The 26,182-nt window shown below is 40.0% G+C and overlaps 2 protein-coding genes across 3 annotated transcripts in view; both read left to right on the forward strand.

The window, feature by feature from the left end:
* Positions 1–26,182, forward strand: part of LOC127610703 (tumor-associated calcium signal transducer 2-like) — a 248,813-nt gene that overhangs the window by 52,648 nt on the left and 169,983 nt on the right. The window lies entirely within an intron of this gene.
* thada (THADA armadillo repeat containing) overlaps positions 1–26,182 on the forward strand; it is a 79,140-nt gene that overhangs the window by 11,785 nt on the left and 41,173 nt on the right. For both annotated transcript variants that reach the window (XM_052080978.1, XM_052080980.1), the window contains 8 exons: positions 39–199; positions 9,320–9,429; positions 14,312–14,444; positions 16,682–16,804; positions 17,040–17,162; positions 17,593–17,684; positions 22,933–23,022; positions 23,946–24,077. In XM_052080978.1, coding sequence (XP_051936938.1) covers positions 39–199; positions 9,320–9,429; positions 14,312–14,444; positions 16,682–16,804; positions 17,040–17,162; positions 17,593–17,684; positions 22,933–23,022; positions 23,946–24,077 — 964 coding nt within the window. The remainder of the gene's footprint in view (positions 1–38; positions 200–9,319; positions 9,430–14,311; positions 14,445–16,681; positions 16,805–17,039; positions 17,163–17,592; positions 17,685–22,932; positions 23,023–23,945; positions 24,078–26,182) is intronic.

The following is a 26,182-nucleotide window of genomic DNA, read 5'->3' on the forward strand; positions in this document are numbered from 1 at the left end:
TGCACGTTTCCGTGCATATGTGTGTGGGCATGCTCCAGGTGGTGAGGGCTACAGGGTGACAGCCCAGATGGTGCTGGTGTGTTGCTGGCGTGGCATGAAGGAAGTGGCCATGCTGCTGGGGCAGCTGTGTCAGAGTCTACCACTCCACTATACCAATGACAACACACACACACATCCTGGGCTCATCACAGAGGATCAGGTAAAATCTAGAATGTATGCCTTCACACTTGCCCGACAAGTATTTATTTTTTCTGCCATTACCTTGTGTTGCATTTTACTCGAAATCAGTAAAACTATGAAGATTAAAGTCCATCGTTCAAACATCTGACTGCAATAGAAGTTTAGATATTGTTTATTAATTTGGAGAGTGAGATAGGAAATGACCATCATAGCATGTCAGTGCAGTAAAACTCCTCGATAACAAAATCATGTTTGTACAATAGGGTTTTATTCACTGTAGCAAATTTGATCTCAGATGTAAACACACACACACACACACACACGAAACGTATAGGTCATTCATTCATTCATCTTCCGAGCCGCTTGATCCTCACTAGGGTCGCGGGGGGTGCTGGAGCCTATCCCAGCTGTCTTCGGGCAGTAGGCGGGGGACACCCTGAATCGGTTGCCAGCCAATCACAGGGCACACAGAGACGAACAACCATTTGCGCTCACACTCACACCTAGGGACAATTTAGAGTGTTCAATCAGCCTGCCATGCATATTTTTGGAATGTGGGAGGAAACCGGAGTACCCGGAGAAAACCCACGCAGGCCCAGGGAGAACATGCAAACTCCACACAGGGAGGCCGGAGCTGGATTCGAACCCGGTACCTCTGCACTGTGAAGCCGACGTGCTAACCACTGGGCTACCGGGCCGCCCACGTATAGGTGTACTCTTTATTTTTATTCCAATACTACGCGAAGTGCATAAATATGAGCATACACTTTTTTGATATTGTTTTACATTAACTTATAATTTTTATATTAATCGCTCCTCTTTATCTGTTGGTTTAAAAAAGTCATCTATACTCTTTTATAAAAAAGGAAGTTTCAATATCTATAATTTGATTTCCAACTTTACTTCGATAAAATGCACCTGAAGCAGAACAGTACTGTAATGACTAATATGTCGACTATATACAGTACTGTAACACCTTATGAATGTAAGTAATAAATTTAATGATACAAAACTAAGAAAAAACCCCCACCCAAAATGACATTTTCTGGTTATATTGTAAAGCAACATTCGAATTTCCTATCCATTCGTGAAAAAATAAGAAAAAAAATGGATTAATTTGTTAATTTTAATCTGATTAAAATTGGAATTTAAATCAATGATTTTTGAAATCAAACAATCCTAATCCCAAAGACACTTTATACTTTACAGTAGTGTATTGTATAGCCAATGTACAGTTGTGCACAAAGAGAAAAAAAGGGAAATAAATTGCGAAATTTACGATCAGCATTCACTTTCACTTACATCAATTTCTTAGATGATATCTTTTATTTTGCCTCCTCTGTCTTTCATTTTGATCACTTTTACCCTCTCTTCCAGCATCAGAGCTCTTCTTGTCTTAGCTGCTTGGCATCCAAAGGTCCGTTTTGTAGCCATTTTAGCAATGCAACGAAATACTTCCTGGATTTCTGCACGTGTGTAAACCAGTGTGGTGGTTGCTTTTGCAGTTCTGGAGCAAAGCAACAAAGGTCGCTGTTGGCTGAGGTTGGATTAGACTTTTGCGGAAGGCTTGTTTTCGTTATAGTGAATCTCATCGCGAGACAGCAGCAGAAAAAAATATTTCGTATAATGGAACAGGTAGATTTTTCGTCGTAGGGCGAGCAGAAAAGTGGGAATGACTTTAATGCATGAACATTTTTTCACACTAGGGGGATTTTCACCCATGTAGAGGAGTTTCACTGTAATGTATAAATTGTATTGTGTAACTCTCAACTTAACTTGGCTTTATTTCTTAAGCACTTCAGGTTACAAAAAAAGCAGTGCTGTTCATAATAAAGATTAATCCTAAAACACAATGAATAATATTAATAGCCATCATAATGACAATAACAACATGAACTGTGAAATAATACACGGAAAAACATTTTCTACTTATTGTCTTAATACTTCTAATTTTCCAGGTAATTTTCACAGAACGTTCCTCTAAGGTTATTTATTGTCCTTTGAGCTTCAGGCGTCATATCTTAGAGCATGGGGCACTTAATTTGAAAAAGTAGCCGCATGTTACATTTTCCGTGGACCAAACCAACATGCTAACTGCAATTTTGTCTGTATTATTTTTTAATGTATTTCAAAAAAGCACATTTTATTGCCTGCTGTGTGTGTAGATGTGATATGCATTTTTATATTTCAGAAAATTTGAACCAAATTTTAAGCAGTCATTCAAATTATAGCTTTACAATTAAAAAAAAATCACAATTTTGTCCACCAACCAACTCATATTATCTTTTCCAAGTCAAGACTCAATTATATATCGAGAGGTCTTCCCATCATTCCCATTATTGAGGGTGATGTGGAATGATACACAGATGATTCATAATGTATTCGATATATGAAACTGTAGATTTGCATACAGAATTATGCAATCTTCCCTCCTCCGTGCAGGAAATTAGAATGTTGCTAGCATTAGGACCAGTGTTGCCATTTTTCCTCGTCTCTTTTTTGGAAAAATAGATGCTAGATGGGTGGGAAATGTAAAAAAAAAAAAAAGCAAAAACACTGCGACCCAAGTCATACCGCTTGCTCACTGCCTTTCTTGTACTCGTGTCCAAATGTGCACATAAAAAGCACACATTTCATAATAAATGAACCCCATATTTTACATTTTACTTTGATTTCATGGTCACTGTGATGGCCGGTCAAAGGCTGTGGTCGGGTCGGATGTGGCCTCTGGGCCGTACTTTGCCTCTGCCTAACTGAAAGCATGAGCCATGGCATTAGCATTTAGCATTAGCAGATAGACAGTACGCAGTTACATACGAACTGCTATCAGTGACACTCTAACTCTATTGTAGTAGCAACACAAGAAAAAAAATATTCGGGACATGAACACATGGTTACTCGTTAATAAGGTCTTAAATGAACAGATTAGCTACAACATATTGATATCTAATTATGCATGGATATTTATTCATGATTGGAAATTATAATCCAAGTTAACTATTAGACCTTTTGAATTATTTATCATTAATATAAGATCTGAGAACAATACTTACAGTGCATGTACCATTAGTTACCTTGAGGCAAAGCTCAGGTAACATCTAAGGCTGGTTTTCAAAGTTGGAAACAGATGTGACTTGATAACAAAAATATGTGACTCTGACCGGCCTTGACTGTCATTGTGGATGTGTGCAAGTCTAGACTTTGATTGTACTTGCCCCCAAACCACTGTGGTACCTCCCTGGGGGGGATCTGCTCTGCTCCGTTATAAATACATGTCGTCTATTTTTGACAGAACAAATTAAGTGAGACAGGAAGTCCCACACAAAACTTGAAAGAAGACATTGAAGCGGTTGTTGGATGGATCAGATGAATCCTGTTTGAGTTTTTAAAGAAGCAGCAGCTGAACCAATGTGAAAATGTGCGTTCATGCACGCACATGCGTGCGTGCGAGTGTTTGTTTGTGTGTGTGTGTGTGTGTGTGTGTGTGTGTGTGTGTGTGCTTGTGTTTGTGTGTCGTATGCATGGCAAATTAAAATGTGGCTTCATTCAAATAAATGACCAGTTGCGTGAGTACAACTCTTGCAGTACGATTATATTGTGCATACTAAACCCGATGAAAGGCGTACGGATTAAGACGTGATGCTGGTAGAAGTAAAGGAGTTCCCCTTCTTTCATGTGCTAGCTCTGACCTTCAGCAGTCACAATTAGGCAAGTAAAACATGAATAGATGATGGCAATAATGACCCCGCTAAAAAGATAAAGTTGTCCTAAGGCAGTTGGTCAACTGTAGTGCATGCACTCCACTCCCCGATAGTAGTGCTTTATTTAATTGTATCTTTCACCAATTGATTTGTTCTTATTTTACATCATTTAAAAAAAATTAACAATTATCAGCAAACTTGACCAGTTTGTTTGACCTTTTCATAGTTGTGTTGACCTCTCATTAAAGCTTAAATATTATATATGTTAAAATAAAATTAACCAAATTCAGCCTTTTTTCTTAAGGTCCTTTTTTGAATACCGCATATCGACCAATATGAAATACATGTACTTACTTCGTGATACACTTTTCAGCTATATCACCCTGTCGTGTTGTGGCACAAGAAATCTATACAAGACTTTTTTACCCATGTGTAATTGAAATCCACACCGTCTGTTTCATATATGGTATCACTGTTGTAACAAAAATTCTGACTTCAACTTTAGCTTGCCGTACTCTGGGAAATTTTCAATTTTTTTTTTGTCGGAATGAATGAATTTTTAAAGGAAGATTTTGTATTATGGCCGCCATTCTTCTTCTTATTTTTAAAATAATTTTCCGCCTTTTGCAACAAAACATACTGTTGGAGCGGCCTTGTGCTCTGCCGCCGAGGCTGTACAATTAACATCTTTCCTCGTTAGCGGCAGGCTTTTGTTTAAAGAGCGACCCTGCTGCTTTAACGACCGCGATCCTCCACCCTTTCTACTGCATTCTTTGTAAATCGCTTCCACCTCCAGCATGAAAAACTCTGGGCACCTCAAACGTCTACGCTCAGACAAACTAGCGCCGGAATAGTTCTCTGAGTGGTTCAGCATGTTAACAAGAGAGCCAGACAGAGTGCGTTTGCCTTTGTAGGGGGTGAAGGCTGTGTTTGCGTGCATGTCTGGTTGTTGTTACCCATTGACTGCGCAACTCTCTGAATTGGTGGGAAGTGTATGTGCTGCATGAATGTCTTCTTGCCCGGTGTTATTTGAACACGGGTGTGATACTTGGATCAATTGTCATCCACTGCATACATTTTGCCTTTGAAGGGACAAAACCAAGCAATTCACAGTGTTAGCTGCGTGATGAAAACACTAAATATCCTGTGGCCCTTAGAGTTTGGGTCTTAATTTTAGTCAAAATACATCATGTTAATTGAATGGGCAGAACAATAAACGCCATCTGTACATATCTCTCGAATCATAGCAACTACAGTACTTTGTAGTCGAAAATATGGATGGAGACACTGATGGAGACTTTGGCGTAAGTGGTGTGTATTATTGCGTAAGAGGAAAAGCTGAGCCGCTCTTCTTTCGTGGTGTCATTTTCTGCTTTTTTTTCTCAGCTATTTTTGTAGTCGACACTATGCGTGAGCGAGTAGTTTGTACGTGGCATTGGCGGTCTTTGGGGTGACTCCTGCTGTGCTTGGAAAGTTGGGTGCAGGCAAAATCATTTGGCCCTACCGCAGTGATGACATGCATGAGCGCACACATGTAGTCTGTGAGTGCTTATTTGGAACTAAGACATGTCTCTGTCAGCCAGCATTGTGTGTTACATCTTCGTTGGCCCGGTAACAGTGCAGATGTTTCTGTCCGTTGGTAGAACCATGGCAACAACAGCTGCTGTAGCTGTGGAGTGATCAAAATAGTTTGCGATGATTTTTTTTGTCATGTAGTTAAGATGAGAATGAGTAATACGCTGAATGTTTATTTTATTTTAATTACCTCATGCATCGTACTGACCGCACAGTTTACTGTTTAAAAAAAAAGTGGCTTTCACCGGAGCCACGACTCGAGGAGATGAAGATGCTGATTCAGCGCATAGGCTCCTCCTACTAGCTTCTTGTATTTTTCAGTGTTTTATTTTTTAGATTTTGTGTCGACTGGTGACATTCCCACAATGGCCAACTTGATGGCGCACTCAAAATTATGTAGCAGAAATGACTGGTTGTAATTCACACATTTTACCAAGCAATAGGTGGAGCGCAGACCAATGTAAAAAGCCACGGCTACGAATTAGGGATGTAAGGATAACGGTGATATCATGACATTAAAATTGTCACAATATTGTAATGTTACAATAGCAGCACACCTCCGTCAAAAAAACATGACTTTTTGCACGCTTCAGCCAAATCCAGCATTTCGAACGACACATCTCAAAACACTGAGCACCGCTGAGTGTCATGTGTAGGAACTATTCAAGAAAAGTTATGAAACGTCTCAACAAACAGTTAAGTTTCTCACGACTGTTGTAGACAAAGACACATTTTTTTTCAATATCATGAGCTTTTTCTTAAATTTAATTTTCTGTATTATTATTATTTTTTAATGGTATTGTGAGCTGTCTAATTCACCATCCTTCCCACAACATAGTGATAATTATTGTATTGTGAGGTTCATATCTGATGTTTGGATATTTTATTACAATTATATTATAATTGTATTTATTTGTCATATTAATATATATATACACAGTATTTATAATATTATAATTGGGAATTTCTCCATTGCGAGATTAATAAAAATTTTATTTTATCTTTTTACCTCCCAATTATTAATACAGTGGTACCTCAACTTTTGACCGTCTCTTCATATGAAAATTTCAAGTTATGAAACGTCTCAACAGGAAAATATAATATATCTTCTATATATATATTGCGCGTCGTCCCGCACGCGGTCTGTCCTTCCGTCTGTCCCTTTTCAAAACGTACCTACTTCACTGATGAGCCGCCCAGAGGGCGGCGAACCAGCTAGTTTTACATAATTGTGAATCACCCCTAAAAGTGTTCACCAGTCGGGCGATCGCTCACTATGCTGATGTTTGCCTTCGACATTTTTGAAGGATTGTTAAAAGCCGACAAAAGCAAAAATCACTTCTGAGAGAGAACATGGACGAAAGAGGGCAAAAAACGATGACGGCGCAGTTAAAAGTTAAATGACCATCTTTTGTTATTTATTCTTTGTTTTTTTACATTATTCACAACTGTAATTTATTGTGCAATAATCTAATTGTAACATGTATTTGTTACATATTTTGATGCGTTTTTATGCTTTAGGCAATATTTATGTCTGAATTTTGGGGGGCTTGGAACGAATTAAGGCATTTACATGGAAAAACGCGTCTCTACTTACAACATTTTCCAGAGCCAATTAACTTCGTAAGTAGAGGTACCACTGTCATAATGATACTAATATTTCAGAAGCATTTGATTTGCAAAATTCCACTGTACATCGATAAAAAGTTCCTTAATTCCACACAACATATTGCGCATTGACGATTTATGATTATTTAAAAGTATTGATCCAACACCATTGTTTGCCACTGCTGTTGATTTTAACCAGCCTTCCTTTTTTGAATTTCATATTAATGTTCTCTTTTTTTTTCTCTTCGAAAACATCACCATAAGTGTCATTGCGAAAACAAAACTGTGTGTTCTGCATGAAAAGTAGTAATCACATGATATCAATTTTACGGTTTACAGATGCTGGTGTGATTTTCAAAGTTGAAATTCATGACTCTCCAATAGATGGAATTTCAAGGAGAAAGTGAAACAAACATGGCAAGAGTTGCTGTCTAACCCATTTGGGCCAGTGTCACGGGTTGATCCATATATGTAATTAGACTTGGGAAACTTCTCGCTCCCCACAAGGAAGTTTTTCAGGGAAACAAGGCACGCTTGCAAACAGGAAGTTGGTGTCTAAATAAAACTCGTCTCCCGCCCTTGCTTGCTCTGCCTTTTTAAACAGTTACACAGACGGGAACCTTCAGGAAGAAAGCTTTAAATACGCTCAGCAACGGCCCGGCTTGGCCTCGCTCAGCACCGCAGTGGTCTGGGCCCGGCAACCTTGGGCATCTAACAGTGACTGCTGTTTTTACTCTGGTGAGGTCAGGCCTGTCCTGGGTGTCCGTTCTCAAACGTATGTGATAAGTCATTGTGCTTGGTGCAGTTGTGGTTTACTCATTCTGTGATTGGGTGTTTTAGTTGCTGCGTTTTATGTCTGCAGGGCCAGGCACGTTTACTAAACTGTGAATTACCTAAATAAATGGGCTGCCTCAGCTCTACACTTTGGTTCCACATTTCCGATAATTTGTTCTGTTTTTAAATTTACTTGTCGATTTATCATCTTTAACAGGTCGTAGGGTTGTTCCAATGTAGAGTATGTCACAAAGTAAGTCGTCAACATACCCTACATAAGTGAAATTGAAATATTTGAAAAATATTTTTTTTCTTTTTATAATACCTTTGTTCCCACATAGTTAGGCCACATTTGAAATGAAAAAAAAATGTTGGTAAAGGCTCAGTCACATGTGTAATCCCCCCTGTGGTTTCCAGTCTGTTTGTTTATTTATTTATTTATTTTTTGGAGATGTTGTGTCAAACCCACATCCCAGAAAGGGTCATTTTGGATTGATTCTTGTTTGTTTGTTTGTTTTATTTGCACCAAAACCTCGTCACTCCTCCCTGTGCCCTCTGTGCCACCCCAGACTAAGCCGAGGGTTGACTGCCTTAGTGGTAGCGGTGACACCACAGCCTTAATGACAGGGCACTGAAGCTCCGCGTCCGCCTCGCCCTGCCGCCTCACCTGCTACACACTCACCAGTTTACATACTGCCACAGAAATGGCACTGTAGTTGTGTGTGTGTGTGTGTGTGTGTGTATAGAATAATGTTGCTAACACTATTACTAACTGAATGGTTTTACTTAGACTGGCTATTATGCGGATGTCTCAGCATCCTTATTTGAACACACTTGTCACGCTACTGCCATGCTGCTCTCATGCTGGACATGCTTGCTGGTCGCTGGCCGAAAAATAAGTGGTGACTCTAAAACAAGCCTGTTGCTGGTGTTAGAGCTTCAATTTGACTGCCAACTAGAGAAAAGGCGAAAGTGTAGCGACAGTTCTTCAGTGGAATAACAATTCTTTATGGTCCGTTTTCATTTGCTTCTAGTTTTCCATTTTCACATTGAAGATGATAGACTGCTAAAAAGCGATGTCAGCATTTTATTAATAACTGGGATTATGTAAGTCACAGTAGTGGAGTTAGATGGGTGTTGGGCAATGGTTTTGGTTTGAATTTGTTTTGTTGGAAAATGACATGAAGTATATTGGTTATACGAGCGGTTTCATTTAAAAAAAATGTACAGACTTCCTTTTTGTTTAATTCTATTTATGGACAAAATCTGGTCATCTCGGTCACATTTAATGATTATGCATTCACCAGGAGGTCTGACTTGGCAATAGTTGTGGCAAAGTCCACTTTTTCTGAAAGTCAAACAAAGTAGTATTTTATTTAGGTATTGTTACATGCACCCCCACTCTCTCAACGTGCACTGATATCCCAGCTGCCTGCATTACAAAATGTAATATTTCATCGCATATTTTCTCTCTGTTATAGGTGGCTTGTATTGGCTTGTATTTCCGTCAGCAGCTCCTGCAGTCCCGCCATCGTGGCGCCTTTGAACTGGCTTATGTGGGCTTTGTTCGCCTCACTGACATGCTATGCAGGTATGTGTTACTGTGTTGAGGGCTAAATTGTAAAAGCTGCTTTGTGGCGGTGGACATAGCCCTGCACATTACAAGGATATCTTTTGTTCTTTCATATAATTCATCAGTAGGCACATCCTTGTGGCGTCACTCTTCGTGACAGTTTGTACGACATTCCTTTGTGGTGCCCCTTATTATGCTGGAAATTACTTGACCTACTGTGATTTTTCATGGCCATACCTATATTTGTCACTTCATGAGAATCATATGTTGTCCCTGAAAGGCAGCATGTCTGTCACATGTGAAAATACAACAGTGTTTTGAACCAGTGGTTCTCAACCTTTTTCCAATTTTGTACGCCCTGTGAGAAATATACAGTATATATATACATATATATATATACACACACACACACACACACATTTGCCATGTACTTCAGAACCAGTGCATGGAAAAAAAAGACTGAAAATAGATTGCTGTGGCATCAGTGTCTGATTTATTATACTTTGTAGTGGTACCTCTAGATCAGGGGTGCCCATTAGGTAGATCCTGATCTACCGGTAGATCTAAGACAGGTCCCAAGTAGATCCGAGGAGTGTCGAGAAGAAAAAAAATTAGTAATATATTTTTTGTGTTATTATACACTGCACACTAATCATCTTATCAGTCTCATTTTCACAAAAAAAATATTTAAAAAATAAAATAAAGCAGGTAAATCTTAGGGGCGGCCCGGTAGTCCAGTGGTTAGCACGTCGGCTTCACAGTGCAGAGGTACCGGGTTCGATTCCAGCTCCGGCCTCCCTGTGTGGAGTTTGCATGTTCTCCCCGGGCCTGCGTGGGTTTTCTCCGGGTGCTCCGGTTTCCTCCCACATTCCAAAAACATGCATGGCAGGCTTATTGGACGCTCTAAATTGTCCCAAGGTGTGATTGTGAGCGTGGATGGTTGTTCGTCTCTGTGTGCCCTGCGATTGGCTGGCAACTGATCCAGGGTGTCCCCCGCATACTGCCCGAAGACGGCTGGGATAGGCTCCAGCACCCCCCGCGACCCTAGTGAGGATTAAGCGGTTCAGAAAATGGATGGATGGATGGAGGTAAATCTTAAATTTGTGTGTGTGCGTGTGTGTGTGTGTGTGTTTGTGTGTGTGCGTGCGCGCACCGGTAAGGGTAGATCCCGGGAGGTTAGTTGATCGAAAAGTAGATCTTCGATCCAAAAAATTTGGGCACCCCTGCTCTAGATCTATGTAGAAATGAAAAGGCAATGAACTGAAATAAAGATTTGTTCACATCAGAATAATTCTGAACATAAAGTTTAAAGTGCACAGATCTGTTCTCAAAAAGAAATCATTAACTCGATTTTGAATAAAAGCAGAAACTGTCACCTAAAAATATTGACAGTATTTATTAATTAACTCATTCAGTACCAGCCAGAGGGAAGAAATTTCATCTGTGCACACATACAGCACATTTGACAATAGAGTTGTATCCAATCCAATTCTAGACCAAGTCTGAAAAGATGTTTAAAAACGTCTTTGGGAGTGAATGAATTAAAAAGACTGACAACATGACCGACTGTCAACACTGAACATTGCGTTGTTGCTGGAAGAAATCAAAACCTGGATGGCACAAAATTTCTTGAAATTCAACGAAAAGAAGACAGAGGTGATATTGTTTGGTCCGAGTGGCCCTTGTACATTCCATCCTGTAGACTTGGGCCCCCTGTCTCCTTATCTTAAGTCAACAGTATCAAACTTGGGCCTTAAACTGGACAGTGATTTCAAACTCGATCGGCAAATTGGTGCCGTTGTTAAATCAACCTTCTTTCACCTTAGACAGCTGGCCAAAATAAAACCTCTCCTCTCACATGAACACTTTGAGACAGTAATTCATGCCTTTGTCACATCCCGGCTGGATTACTGCAATGCCCTGTACTTTGGAGTCAGCCAGTCCTCCATTAAGCGCCTTCAGCTGGTCCAGAATGCCGCTGCTCGCCTCTTGACTGGTACTCGTAAGAGGGAGCACATAACTCCTACTCCGGCATCCCTTCACTGGCTCCCCATTCATTTTAGAGTTATTTTCAAGATCCTCCTCTTTGTTTTCAAATCTCTGAATAATCTCGCGCCACCTTACCTCTCTGAGCTCATCCGCCCCTACACACCTGCCCGGCGCCTCAGGTCTGTGGACCAGTCTTTGTTAGAAGTACCAAGAACTAAACTGAGGCTCAGAGGGGATCGAGCCTTTTCTGTTGCTGGTCCCTCTCTCTGGAATGACCTCCCACTGAACATTCGGCAAGCCTCCTCGCTGCCCATCTTTAAAACCCTCCTCAAAACTCACTTGTATTCTTTGGCGTTCGACTCAGCATGACTTAGATTTGTTCTTGATTTTACTGCTTGGTGCTTTCTACCGCCTTTATTACCGATTCGTCTTACTGTTTATAGTGTATGTTAAATCGCTCCATGTACAGCACTTTGTATGCTGCGATGGCTGTTTGAAAGTGCTCTATAAATACTGTTCAGTTGACTTGACTTGACTTTTTTGTCTTTAGTGAGCCCCTCAGGCTTGTGCTTCACTTTTCTTATTCTTGGTGGAAGGGATGTAATTGCTGTTAAGCAATGTTTATTATTATTATTTTTTGCATGGATGCTACTTTTTAAATACATATATATTGTAAAATATCAAGTACCCCCTGAAATGCCCCACTGTTTTAAACTGTCCTACTGGTCAGAATCTCTTGTTTTGTTCTTGTAGACATCCATCATAGGAGCGCTAGTGTTAAATGATGGTGAAATTCTAGTGGTTGTGTGGTGCGTGTCTGTTCTTCTCTGGGCCTGTGTGTATGCATGTCTGTGTTTCAGGAAGGAAAGAGCTTTTGTGGGGATGGTATGCAGGCTCTGTGCTGGGTTATGGGGTGTTGATTGCAGGGTGCTTAACCACAGCCTTTTGATTCTCTCTGTCTTGGGATCTGGCATTGGTGTGCTCCACTGTGTTAGCACTCTGGCACAGTGTCTCTTTTTGTGCTTTCTGCTTTTTCCTTCCCTCTCCGCATTATTTTTCAGGTCTCAGTCTCTTTAACATGACTTTCACTCTCCATTCATTCACATAAAAGGTGTGACCGAAAACATCACAAACCATATAGTTTAAATCTAAACTACAGTTTACAAGCAACAGTTATTTGCTTTGTTCAATGGATGAGAAGATGTGAGAGATGTATGTATACTGTATGTAGATGTATAAAAATATCTATCTATCCATCTACAGGGGTACCTCTACTTATGAAATTAATTGGTTCTGGAAGAAATTTCTTAATTAGAACATTTTGTAAATAGAGATGTGTTTTCCATGTAAACGCCTGAATCCATTCCAAGCCAAAAATTATGGTCATTTAACTTTTAACTGGCGGCCCGGTAGTCCAGTGGTTGGCACGTCGGCTTCACAGTGCAGCGGTACCGGGTTCGATTCAAGCTCCGGCCTCCCTGTGTGGAGTTTGCATGTTCTCCCCGGGCCTGCGTGGGTTTTCTCCGGATGCTCCGGTTTCCTCCCACATTCCAAAAAACATGCATGGCAGGCTGATTGGACACTCTAAATCAGGCATGTCCAAAGTCCGGCCCGCGGGCCAAATGCGGCCCGCGGTCGACTTTCATCCGGCCCTCGGCCCCGGTCATAAAATCAGTGCCGTCTGGCCCGCAGGTTGGGCGCAATGGAACACGTGTTGCATTGACTGAGGTCTCGTAGACTGGTGAGTGATGTTTCATAGAGTACTGCTTCCCTCTAGTGGCTAAATGAGTAATAGCATTCACTAAATGAGTAATAGCATTTAGACACTAGAGGGCATCACTCACGAGTTAACAAGACATCACTCCGTGTTTATATTGACTGATATGTCATATTTCAAATTCCTGTTTCGAATGAACCAAAAGAAATTCTTAAGATTGTTGAAATTAAAATAAAAATGGAAATGTGAAACAGACTGGCTTACTAAAATTTGTTGAACAATGTAAAGAATGTCAGCCAAGGTCGGCCCCCCGACATTTTACCACATAAAATCTGGCCCCCTTGGCAAAAAGTTTGGACACCCCTGCTCTAAATTGTCCCTACGTGTGAGTGTGAGTGCGGATGGTTGTTTGTTTCTGTGTGCCCTGCAATTGGCTGGCAACCGATTCAGGGTGTCCACCGCCTACTGCCCGAAGACGGCTGGGATAGGCTCCAGCACCCCCCGCGACCCGCGTGAGGATCAAGCGGCTCGGAAGATGAATGAATGAATAACTTTTAACTGCGTCCTCATCCATTGTTTTTTGCCCCCTTTCGTCCATGTTCTCTCTCAGAAGTGATTTTTGCTTTTGTCAGCTTTTAACAATCCTTTGAAAATGTCCAAGGCAAACATCAGCACAGTGAGCGATTGCCCGACTGGTGAACACTTTTTCTGGGTGATTCACATTTACGTAAAACTATCGGAACGACTCGTAGACCAAGGGGCGAATGACGAGGACGCTGCTGCACAGACACAGTCGATCTATCTACCTACACTCATAGACACATACGGTAGAGGTCCCTTTTAGCCAATGGTATTCCAGGATGATGCTCGGTAGTAGCCAATGGCAGAGCAGCTATAAGTATGTTGCGTATGTATCTTTCGTAACAAGAGGCAATATTTTCCTGTTGAGGTGTTTCGTAACTTGAAAATTTTGTATGAAGAGATATTCGTAAGTAGAGGCACCACTGTATATAAACACATGCGCACGCACACACACACACACACACACACACACTCGCGCACATGCGCATATTTACGTGTACTTTTTTCCCCAAACACCTGTAGTTGGTAAGGTGTGTTAAAATCTGTATGGTCATACTCTGTTTGTTTGTGTACGTGTGCATGCGCATGTGCGTGTGTGTATGTGTGTCTCAGGAGTGGCAGTAAAGTTCTGCAACAGCTTCCAGCCTGCTGGTTATCTGAAGTTTTGGAAGAGGTCAAATCTAGTGACCCGTCGTCCAAACTGTGTGCCACACGACGCAGTGCTGGAATACCCTTCTATATTCAGGTGATGATGATTGGTTTTAGTTAGACTTACTTAAGATTATCAGGGTTGCTTGAAATGAATAACTGTTAACCGATGTTTAAGCGGAACATTTAGCAGTAAGAACAAATATGACCACTTGTATCATGGAAGTTCATCTAAAGATGTCTTGACAATTCTCAAAGTTTTTCTGGTTCATGAAGCGATACAACTATTTGGAGGTACTGGACTGAACCACAAGACACCTTACACATATACTTTTTCAGATAGAAATTATGCGTCTGTCGTATCACTCCATACAAACAAAATGATCCAGCCATCCAGGAATGAAATGCCATTTTTGGATTAGTACCTTTGTCCTGATCTCCTCCGAGTCCAATTTCATTACCCCTCATTTTGTTTCTAATCTGAGGAAATCTGTTTTTCTAATCCTGTCACCAACAAAAAGTGTCAGAGGGCACAGTCTTTTTGTGGGAAAGCATCCTCTGCTTGTTTTTGTTTCCAGTTTACTCCTAAATGCAGTCGCAGTCAACCGTTCTTGGCATGCAGCCGTAGCATTCATGCTGGAACAACGTTAGTTTTCCAGTCTTCGTTTCTCTTTCACCTGAATGACAACCGTCATCCTTGTCCTTTGGGGAAACCCTCTTATTAGCAGCACTTTAAATTAATCCCATTGAAAACATAAAGCGTCCATTTGTGGTGATGATAATAATAATACTGACACACAGACGGTGTATTTGTGACAAGTGTCAGTGAACTTGTTTCACACACTCTTTGATAAATGAAACCCCAGGAGAAGAAAAAAGATGGTTAAAAATGACAGCTAAAAAAGTGATGGAGGAGGTTATGTCGACACCTTGGCAGAGGTTTGTCCAGCATTCATTACTCCCGGAATGACAGAGTCAGATCTGGGAAGGCTGCCTCTTGCGCTCGCTCTTCTTTGGTCTGGACCAACTCAACCTACACTTCACAGGAAGCAGACTCTGTTTTCTTTCCATCTCCTCCAATCCCCAAGAGTTTGGAAAGGCCGAACCTTGTTGCCTTCTCCTCTCCTCCCTACATTCATGTCTCCATACCTCCCATGCATAACTCTTAATCATAACTCAAGCCAGATGTTTAATGTCAACCTCCTTCTCACGACGACTAACACATGCAACAGTCTTGCACCTACATTTCCCCCTTTGGACAGTCACATATAAATTATGTTGTTCAATAAAATTATTGGTATGTCATCAATCAGCCATCTCAGTATCAATGCACAGTATATGTTGCTGTGAAGAGCAGGCCTGAATGTTACCTTTTTAGTGGCAACATCAACTATTATTTACGACATCAGGAACCCAAAATGGGCTAGAATATATATCATGCCCATGACTAATTTCCATAAAATAGCTGGACAAAGAAATGGTGTATGTTCAAAATACTGTATTTATATTTACAGTGGGACCTCTAAAGTCATACATGTAACACATCTGTTTTGTGATGCTGGTCAACCTAGATTTTTTTTCTTTTTCTTTTTTTTGGACGGGATAAATTGGAATGTAAAATCAATCCCCCTGTCAAACCTCCATCAAGATAATGCCTTTATGACTTTTTACCACTTATTTTCAAGAAACATTTCAAACAATTTATTCTGTTCACTAATATATCAGGCATAATGCACTCGGGATTCATGTTGCAGATGCTGATTCTCAGTAATCCCAAAATCTATACTTCTCGCATAATAAGAATGTAACCATGGTTAATATTAATGTAACACTGACAGTGCAAAATCTTAACAGCACTCAGAGTATTGTTCAAGTTTATGGTTTAGTTATTCAGAGTGTTCCAAAAACAAAGTTTCGGAGTGCGCGTTTGGGCACTGCGAGTGGGCTCATGGTGCGGCCAGCGGGAGCATGCACTGCCTCTCCAAATTTACCACTCTGAGTGATGCAAGGACATCAGAGTGAATTCCCCCAATATACCCTTAATATATACATGCAAGTCGCACATGAGTATATGTCATAGGACCAGACAAACTATGAAAGAAGGTGTGACCGAAAGTTCGAAAAAGACGTTAATTTTGACGCAAATCAAATTTATTCCGTTTTGGAATAAGGCTATAAAATGACAAAATGTCAAAAAAAGTATTTCGGATACACACACATCAAGTTAAAAATAAAATGTACTGCACAACAACAATGCCTGCATGATTGTGGAGCTATTTCCTTCTGTTTGTGTTTTGGAACTTTTGTATGTAATGTGTTATTTGTTCTCCGCAGGCTCTTCTCTCTTCTGAGCCAAAATCCTCCAGTTGCAGTCTGTTAAAAATGACCATGAGGGAGCTTATTACTCTCGCCATGCCTACCGCTCATAGAAATACAGACGATTCCACTGTTCCTCAGGTTTGTTAGATCAACCCATCTCGACCTTGCGATTGTCACATTCTTCGAAGTGTTTGTGCGTTAACTGACATTGAATAAATGTGAATCAGCCCGTCCACCGTCAATGGCGCAGAATTAGTAGTATTAGTTTATGCTGGCTAGATGACCAATTTTGTCTCTTAATATCCAGCCAAGTTGTCTCTTAAATATTTGTCTCGTCCTAACTCAACTGAATGCTCAAGTGCTCTCCTTACAGGTTCACGCTCTGAACATCCTGAGAGCTCTTTACAGGGACACTCGTCTGGGAGAAAACATAATTTGTTTTGTGTCGGATGGAATGCAGGCTGCTGTACTTGGCTTCACCTCTCCTATCTGGGCAGTAAGTTTCCATGCCTGTTGCCCTTTTCGCTTTTGTACAAATCAAGCGTGACACCTCACATCCAGTATAACATGGCCAGTTTATTATTCAGTAACTAGAAGATGCCATCAAAACAAAAAATCTTTATTTTACAACCCACAAATGAGATATTAATTCAACCCTGAAATTACCAGCTATTTGGCATCAACCTCTTAAAATTTTTGAAATATTGGTGACTTTTTCCCCAAAATGTAGCTGTACATTGAAAATAAATCTGGTCTTGACATTTTTACATCTTTCATTTTACAAGTCGATATTTGCCTGTCTCAACAATCCCATGAGAGATCGGCAATTGTTAGCTGTAAAGCTAACAATTGTGGGTGTCTTACTTTTGGTGTCATGTATGCGTATAGATTCATTCATGCGCCCTACATTTCCATTCTTATTTCAGGTAAGAAATTCTTCAACTCTTCTCTTCAGCACTCTGATCACAAGGATCTTTGGGGTGAAGAAAGGAAGGGACGAACACTCGAAAAAAAATAGGTCTGCTTCTTTTCTGTTCTTGGGGTGGAGTGAAATGTTTATATTGGCCTGCAGTTTGTAAAAATCCGTAGCCGTTCACATACAAATTGTGTAAATAGCATCACAAGGTCACAATTACTAGTTGCATAGTTATCATCTACTCCGCAATCTATATTTTTGAATTTCAACTTTGAGCCAATTTAGAGTCGGTCCGGATAAACATAGACATACACAATGTAAAAATATTCTCACGCAATGGTGGTTAGGGGCCACCAGGGGACACTATTGTAACATAACAGTGGGTGCTTTTTTTTTTTTTTTAACTGCCTCAACTTCATTGCGAATGAAGATGCCAGGTACCATATTTCCTGCTTTTAGAGCTTCATTAGGCATTTTAGTCCAACTTCAAGGTAAAAAAATCTCAACACTTAATGCTGGATACTAAAATGTGGTACCAACTGTACATTAGTAATAATCATACTGTATGGACATTCTGTTTCACTACTTTGGGAATTCATCATTTTAAAACGCTGCAATATTTGCATTCAACGCAACACAAATACAGACACAGATGTTGAATATTGTACACCAAGAACCCAATTTACGGATGGTTTTTATGTGCAATGGAAAAACTGGAAGCTGATCTACTAACCAAGCACAACCAAGTTTAGGTCAGTCAACAACAGTGCCCTGTTATACAGTTAATTTGACACACTGCAAAAAGTGTATGGATTAATATACCAAGCGCAACATGATCTAACAAACCTGATATGAATGGCGCTGGCTGTGTCTTTAGATAGCCCATCGTATTATTATTATTATTATCATTATTGTATAGGTAGGTGTAAAATAGCATGCAAACCACTGACAGCATAGCACAAGCAAAATGAAAGGTAAATGTTGCGTGTATACATCTTGAAATGCTAAGTAAAAAATATTGTAAAGTATTGTCTAATCAGAATCTGAAGGCTGACTTGAAGCAAGAAGGAGTCATGCTATATCGCCGAGGACAAAACTTCATTCAACTCCGCATTCCCATGCATCTGGGTCATTTCAGTGCACTATGCAATTGCTAATGGCCTCTTGAGCTTATTTACGGGTGTGCTGCCCCAAGTTTTAAGCACAATATTTCACACGATGGGTACATATCCGCACATCCAATTGCCACGCACTTGGGGAGCGTTAACTCAAACGGAGCATGGCTTTCATGAGGTTACTGGCTTCCACAAAAGTGTTCCAATGATTTTTTTTCCTCAGTAACACAATCATGCATTTATTTGCCTCTTCCACTAAAACTGCCAATTACATCATTCAAAGTTCATTTTACACTCTCTTTTAAAAATGGAAGTTTCCATCATTTGTGCTCAACAACATATATGCAAGCTGTTCCAGTGAGTGAACATGTAGTCTAGCCCCTTTTGTTTTGGATCTTAGAATAACAATTAAATTCCAAATTGCTGTTTGTTATTTATGGCAGTAACAATTACCGTATTCTACAGACCAATCGTGCAGTGTTTTATTTGGCAGAAAATCACTGAACAGACCTGTTTAAAAAAAAAAAGTCACATTAAATGCACCGGTTTATTCTTTTTATGAAGTAGTTTATTCTTATTATACCGTATGTTTAATTGAGCGATTATTAATAATAATAATAATAATACATTTTATTTGTGGGCGCCTTTCTAGAAACTCAAGGACACCTTACAACAAGCAGTTAAAATCACGAGTACAATGTTAAAAAACTACATCAAATAAGATAAGAAAAAATACAACAAAATAAATAAATAAAACAATGGCTTTATGGTCTGAGTGAATAGGCTTGTCGAAACAGATGTGTTTTGAGGCTGTGATTATTAGGCTGGGTTCAGACTGGATGTGAAATATTGCGTAGTAGCGCATCTCGTTTGCTTTTGTTCGCCATGGAACTGCACGGGGGTTGCTTCGAGTGAAGGAAGAGATCCTCTGACAGACATCTTAAGTCAATCTGGTGATCGGTGGTTGTGTTATTACTTTCAGCTAATGCTAAATGCTATCTGGGTTGACCGTCATATACAAGTCAGTGCACTCACCATTATCCGAACGTTTTTGTTGGTGTTGGCAGCTAAAGGAAGCTGGCTATGTTGCTCACCTCGCGGCAGTCTGTTCCCACATTGTGAAATTGGAAATTTTATCCCACGGACTTTATTTCCTGTATTTACCGTGTTTTATCTAACTTGAGATTCATGGGAGAATCATGGGATTGTGTCACTGTTTGCGATAATGATTGATTATTATATAATTGAATGATTGCACTCAGCAGTCATGGACAATGAAAATGTCTTTTTGGTTGGAGGGGAAGGTATGGTTGGCTTTATTAGGCCAAGTTGATTTTGTAAAGTTTCACAAACATTTTACTGTGTTTCTGTTTGCTCACTTTCTAATGGACTCTGATGCCATGAGCCCTGCCAAGGCTGCTTCTGTTTATCTCATCTTTCATTCAATTTCTCTTTTCCCTTTTTTTTCCATCAATTGGAATTGCAGTTCCGTCGGACTCTTTCAAGTAGTTATTTTAATTCCATCTTCCTTGTATGCAATTCGTTGATGTAAATGATTTTTATCAGAATAGGCTTTTGAGTGAATGTTCTGAACGTGTGCAAGTGCAGATGTTCAGCTGAGCAAATGAATTGTGCCCTTTGGGTTTGCCATAGGGAAGATTAGCAAAGGTCAAGCCATAGTTGACATGTTTTTGTTCAGACCATAAATCTGTGAATGAATGGCGCCTTTGGTTGTTGTAGCCAAATTGTCCACTCGATTTTGGTTTCAATTCCTTTAAGACCCGATTAATTTTACACAATTGACCACGTGATCCATGATGACAGTTTTTCCTTATTTGTTTACGTCGGTCTTCGTGGGGTCTTCTCAAGTTGTAAGAAAGATCACTACATTATCTTCTGCCTCGGTTGTCTTTTATAAGACTTTGCTTCGTATTGCAGAAATTTTCACTCATGTATTTTACTTGAATCCAGATGTATGTGGATCCCTGCTCCATTAACTGAGCCCAGACGAAGTCTTCTCTGCTTCGTGACCTTGCATTGATGTTGGTCTGATATCATCTTTAGCATAAATACAACCAGCTGACACAGAAACGATTGCTTACCAAGTTCCGTCTCAAACATTCAGCCTTATTATGCATGTAGAGACTGCCCCTTTTTCTAGCATCTATGAGGCGACGGAAGAAATTTACACGCCCCTTTTCAAATGCCAGATTTTTGTGACATAAAAAAAATGGAGACCCCCCACCCCCAGCAATAATGTGACCTATAACATTTACAATTTGGGGTAACACATATTATAAAAGAGGGGAAGTCAAAAATAAACACTTGAGAGTCGGGTTGCATAACTGTGCATCTCTTCTCATAAGCTAGCATGCGGCTGTATTCTGAAACAATGACATTCAAACTCAACTTAAATGGGAGTCAGCACATACCAGCCACTATGTTAAGCGTCGGATTAATGCCAATTCAATTCAAGCTCTTCTCGTTTGATTTTCCTGACATTCCATCACATGTCTATGATCCTATCTTCTGCGTAGAGCTTCCACAGCCTCACAGGGCATTCATTGTTCTAAGGTGTCATTCGGGAGAAGGATAAAAAAAGAAGTGTTAAAAGCAATGAATGTACAATGGAACATAGTGAAGACAGTCATCATTAAGGCTAGAAAACATTGCACATCAGTCAAATGACCGAGAACTGGGTATCACTCCAAAATTGATTCAAAGACAACTAGAAAACAGAGTCAGGATGGCGGCCAAGAGGAAGGGCTAAAAATTCTGTCAAGTACTAGCTGTGCAACTCCCGTCCCAGCCTGGCTACATTTTACAATAACACACAGGAACCCTCCCAGACACATGTGATACAATTTATTACGGTCCACTCAGATAAAACCAAGCGTGAACTACTCTGTCATAATTTCCACTTTTTTGGCTCAAACATCACGCTGCTCATCACCAAAAGAACCAATGGCGGCGGCAGCAGAATGCGTTGGGGCTGTTTTTCCTCAAGCTGGAATTCGGTTCTTCTAGTCAAAGAGGAGGGATTTCTGATCAGTACCAGTGTGATAGGAGAAATTTTTGCTGTAAAGCAAAAAAAAAAAAAAAAGTAATGAAAAGCCTGCTGAACTTTATTTGGGGTTAATCAGAGGCACTTCAACTGGTAGCTGGTGCATTCCGACACCAGTTTACCATGACTTTGAAACCCTTTAAGTAGTCTTTTAACTTGTTGCCGTGTTGTCTAACTGATTTATTTGAGCCTGAATACACTCCACCACCTCACCCTCCAGGCCCCTTGTCTTCATTCTCATCCCCTCCATGACTTCTTACCACGACTTTTGTCTGAGAGGACTCTCAAGAACTTGCCCGCATGCACCTGCTTTGATATTGAAACGATTGTACTTTGTACGTAGTGATTTGTTTGAGCATCGTGTTTGACCTTATGTGTCTGTTGGGTCACAAGTGGTGAGTCTCACACCCTCATAGACTGCAATTTTTACATTCACGCACATGTGACAGCTTTTCATCACATTGTGCCTGTTCATTACTTCCCAAATGTGTGCAACCCAGAGGCAGTCCCGCTCGTCATATGATCTTGAGTTTGGTGGAGCAGGCTCTCCTCCCTCAAGGAACAACTTTATTTAGATATGCACAGTTAAAAACTTTAATAGCGCTGAGGTTGAATGGTGGTTGCAGAAGCAAAACAAAGAGTGTGTTTGATATAACGTCCGTCATTTTATTGACACATTTCTGTGCATGCTTGATTGAGGCCCCACAAGTCTATGCATACGCTTCTTTGAGCGCCGCAACCAAAACAGGTTCAGTTTGTTTCTGATTTAAAAAGAAATGCATTCAAAAATTAAAAGCCGTCGCATAGTTAACTGTTGTGCATTCATTAAATTGTTTACTTGAACAAATTACACACATTTTATCCTTCCACCAAAACACTTAGGAAGGGCAGGTCCAACCAGGGAGTCAGTGGGAGTCTTTTAACTGGTGTTGCTCAACAGTTTCCATCTAAAAGGGTCAAGACATCTGTTTATAAACTTGCAATATTGGATTTGTCTCTGTATTTTTATTTATTTTTACCAGCATAATATAAACGTATCACTCCTGGCATGAGAAAAGGTGAATGAAAGATTTTAGCATTATGTAGTTTCATTCTTTATTTTTTATTTTTTGATAAAAAGTATTTTTAGCGCAATAATTTTGTTTCTTTATGCTTTTGTCTCTTGCCTTAGAATGACTGGCCGTGAGTTTTTCACTCGTTTTCCAGCCCTGTATCCATTTCTTCTTAACCAACTCAAGGAGGCAGCTGTCTCAGTGGAAAGGTGAGGGGGTCGTTGTAACTTGACTTTCTCATTCTCATGTAATTTTGTTGTTTAAGATACGTTATTTTTTTTTGTTAAGTCCAACCACTAGTTGTATTGGAGGATAAAGTTACTCGAAGCTTAAAAATGATCTTTGAAACACACATTTTGCGTGTGAAACAAGGTCATCAACTTTCAGCGTTTGGTGAAATGAATACTGTTTATAAATTCCACTTCCTCTGTTGGCCTATTTCAGGAAAAATAAAGAATACAGCAAATGTGTCACGAACTTTGGCTCAGTGTGTCTGCAGTGGAGAGTTGGGTCCGCTGAGACTCATCCGCCTTATCTTTCTCTGCTTGGACAAACCTCCCCTTTTAAAAGCATTTGAATCATCTAACAGCTCTCCAGGCAGCTTTATCTTACTTTAAATCCAATTAATTGAGGACTCTTTCCCAATCCCCCTCACTCCCTTGACTGGTTGTTTAAACTTTCATGGATTTCCCACAGAACCCAATGTCAACTCTCTGACTTCCCCCACATCATCTACAGGAAGGGCGCCCAAGCCTTTTTGTACACATGTACACAGACACACAAATGTTTTGGGGGGGGGGCTGTTTGTTTTGTTTTTTTTTTCCCCGCTCGACCCCTTCGCGATCGACTTGGGACAAGTCTGCAAGGTACTGGTCGATCGACGTATTTGGCACCCCTGGAGTAGATGGTGGCAAATCCTCCTCTCTTGATTTAGAATCATAATGATGCTTCAGCCTTGTGCTCAATTTTAACAAGCTTGGTCGCTGTCCAGTTGCCCAATTCCCAATTCAAGGCCTGTATCTGAATTCTTTTAGATTTCAATTGACGAGAGACATCAAAGAATAAAAAAATAAACAAAATTAAAAAAAACAAACAAACAAATATTAAACGTAACTGTATCCATGTATTTTAGTGACAGTGGTCAAGTGAAGCTGCATCCCAGTCTCTTCCTGCTTCTGCTGGTGCTCAGCCGAATTTACCCATCTCCAATGGATGGCTCCTCTTCACCTCTGGGACTTGCCCCATTCATACCTTTCATCATCAGGTAAGGAGGAGGCAAGAGCACACTCATATCCAAACGTGGTTCTCCTGCTGTAGTACAGTGAAAAGCGAACATAAACTCCACATGGTTTTCTTTTTTTTTTCTGGTCGTCATATCAGTGAGAGACAGAGAAGCATCACATGCCCGTTGGTGGCAGTGGCTTAGTTGAATGACTGCCTTTTTTGTTTTTTCTTTGGACAGCATATCATCTCAATCTTTTAGAAAATTACAGCAAAGCTTTTTTCTTTTTAAGCCAAAATGGTTACTTGCCTATGTGCCATATAGCCTTGCGTGTGTTTTCCAGCTCAAGTGTCAAGCGTGGCACTTGGGTTTGTCGGCAACAAGTGAATGACACATGTCAGCATGCTTTGGATGCAGGAGGTGATGTTTAATGAGTAACTTAGAAAGAAGAAAAGAGTTGTCAAATCCAGTAATGTATCCCTTCCAAATGACATTAGTACATGCAATCAAATATGAGGTGCATGTTTGTTTGTTTGTTTTTTAGAACAAAACTTAATTCCATGAACTGTTGGTGATTTTGAAGCATTTGTGTGTGTATGCCTGCGTGTGCTATGACACGGTATCGTCTGACAGTACAGTTCAATGCTTGGTTTTTGTTCCAGTCTACCTGCCAACGTAAGAGTTGGAGTGCCCTTGAGTAAGTCTGAGATCTACGTGGGCTGACTCAGTCGCCAACTTAATGTTCCATCCGTAGCTCCTCCCTATTGTCATCACTATCAATGAGAATGCGGCTTGGCGGCAACTGGAATGCCGTATCACATGAAGAGGGTCACACACCTGCTCGCTCAACCACGATAAACTTCTCAAACAGTTCTACTGAGCTGTACAGCTTTTCTAAGTATGGAAACATACAATCATGAAGACAAAACACATGTAGTCTAAACGTACATCGGCTCATCTATTTTCTTTTGCTTTGCACTGGTTGCCCTGCAAATTGTACACAAAGTTGTATTCCCAGAAGATATCAGTTGTTTTTATTTAATCTATCTGGTTTTAACTGCAATGATGAAGCTAAAAATGAAACATATCACATTTTTTTTTCATGTTAACAATAATATTGTGACAGTCTTCAGGCTTTTGTTGACATGGGCACAAAAAAAAACAAAAAAAACAATGCATGCAGTGTATTGTTTTTTGGGCTTGCGTTCACAAATATTGATATTTATCATTACCAGTGGTGCATTAAAAACAATCTCATTTTGAAGATTTGAAGACTTGGTCTTTCGTGGTCTGTTCCAGCATTTTAACATGTCATTTGAAATGTGTGACATGATTTTTGCAATGACGAGTACGACACGCATGAACATGGGATATTCCTCCATGCCTCCATCCATCCATCCATCCATCCATCCATTCATTCATTCATTTTCTGAAAATCCGATTCCAAAGTAGTTGAGACATTCTGTTGAACATCAATAAAAAACAGGATGCAATGATTTGCAAATCATGTTCAACTTCTATTTAATTAAATTCTCTACAATGACAAGATACACTTTATTGTTTTTAGTAAATAATCATGAAATCGGAATTTTATGGCTGCAATGCGCTCACAAAAAAAAAAAAAAAAACTGGGACAGGGTCATGTTTACCACTGTTGTCAAGGGCATCTATGAAAAAGACGTTTGGATAACAGCATATGTTTCTCCTAAACGTGTATGTACCTTTCAGTGCCTTCACAGATATGTGAGTTAACCTTTCATGAGCAACACAGTAACACTCCAAAATTCAGAATAAATGTATTCCAAGATCATCTTTGAAACACAGCAGAAGTACTAAGTAATTTTACAGTTTGGGCTTCTCTTGGCATGGACTCACTTAACATCATTCCTAACTTCATCAACAAAGTTCCTAAGGGCATCAACAAAATGAACTCATAAGTCTACAGAAAGACTTTGTCTGACAATTTACAGCGGAAGTCAAGTGAAAAAAAAAAATCTTTGCAACATGTGTATATGTATAATTTGTTGTGTACAAATAATGATATGATGGGATGGTTAAACTTTTATTTGCTTACACTGTCATAATGGCCCTCCAAGGGAAGAAAAAGTGGCCTGTGACAAAAAGGAATTTGACACCCATTCCCTAAA

Source organism: Hippocampus zosterae, chromosome 11 (genome assembly GCF_025434085.1).
Source record: "Hippocampus zosterae strain Florida chromosome 11, ASM2543408v3, whole genome shotgun sequence".
NCBI lineage: Eukaryota > Metazoa > Chordata > Actinopteri > Syngnathiformes > Syngnathidae > Hippocampus > Hippocampus zosterae.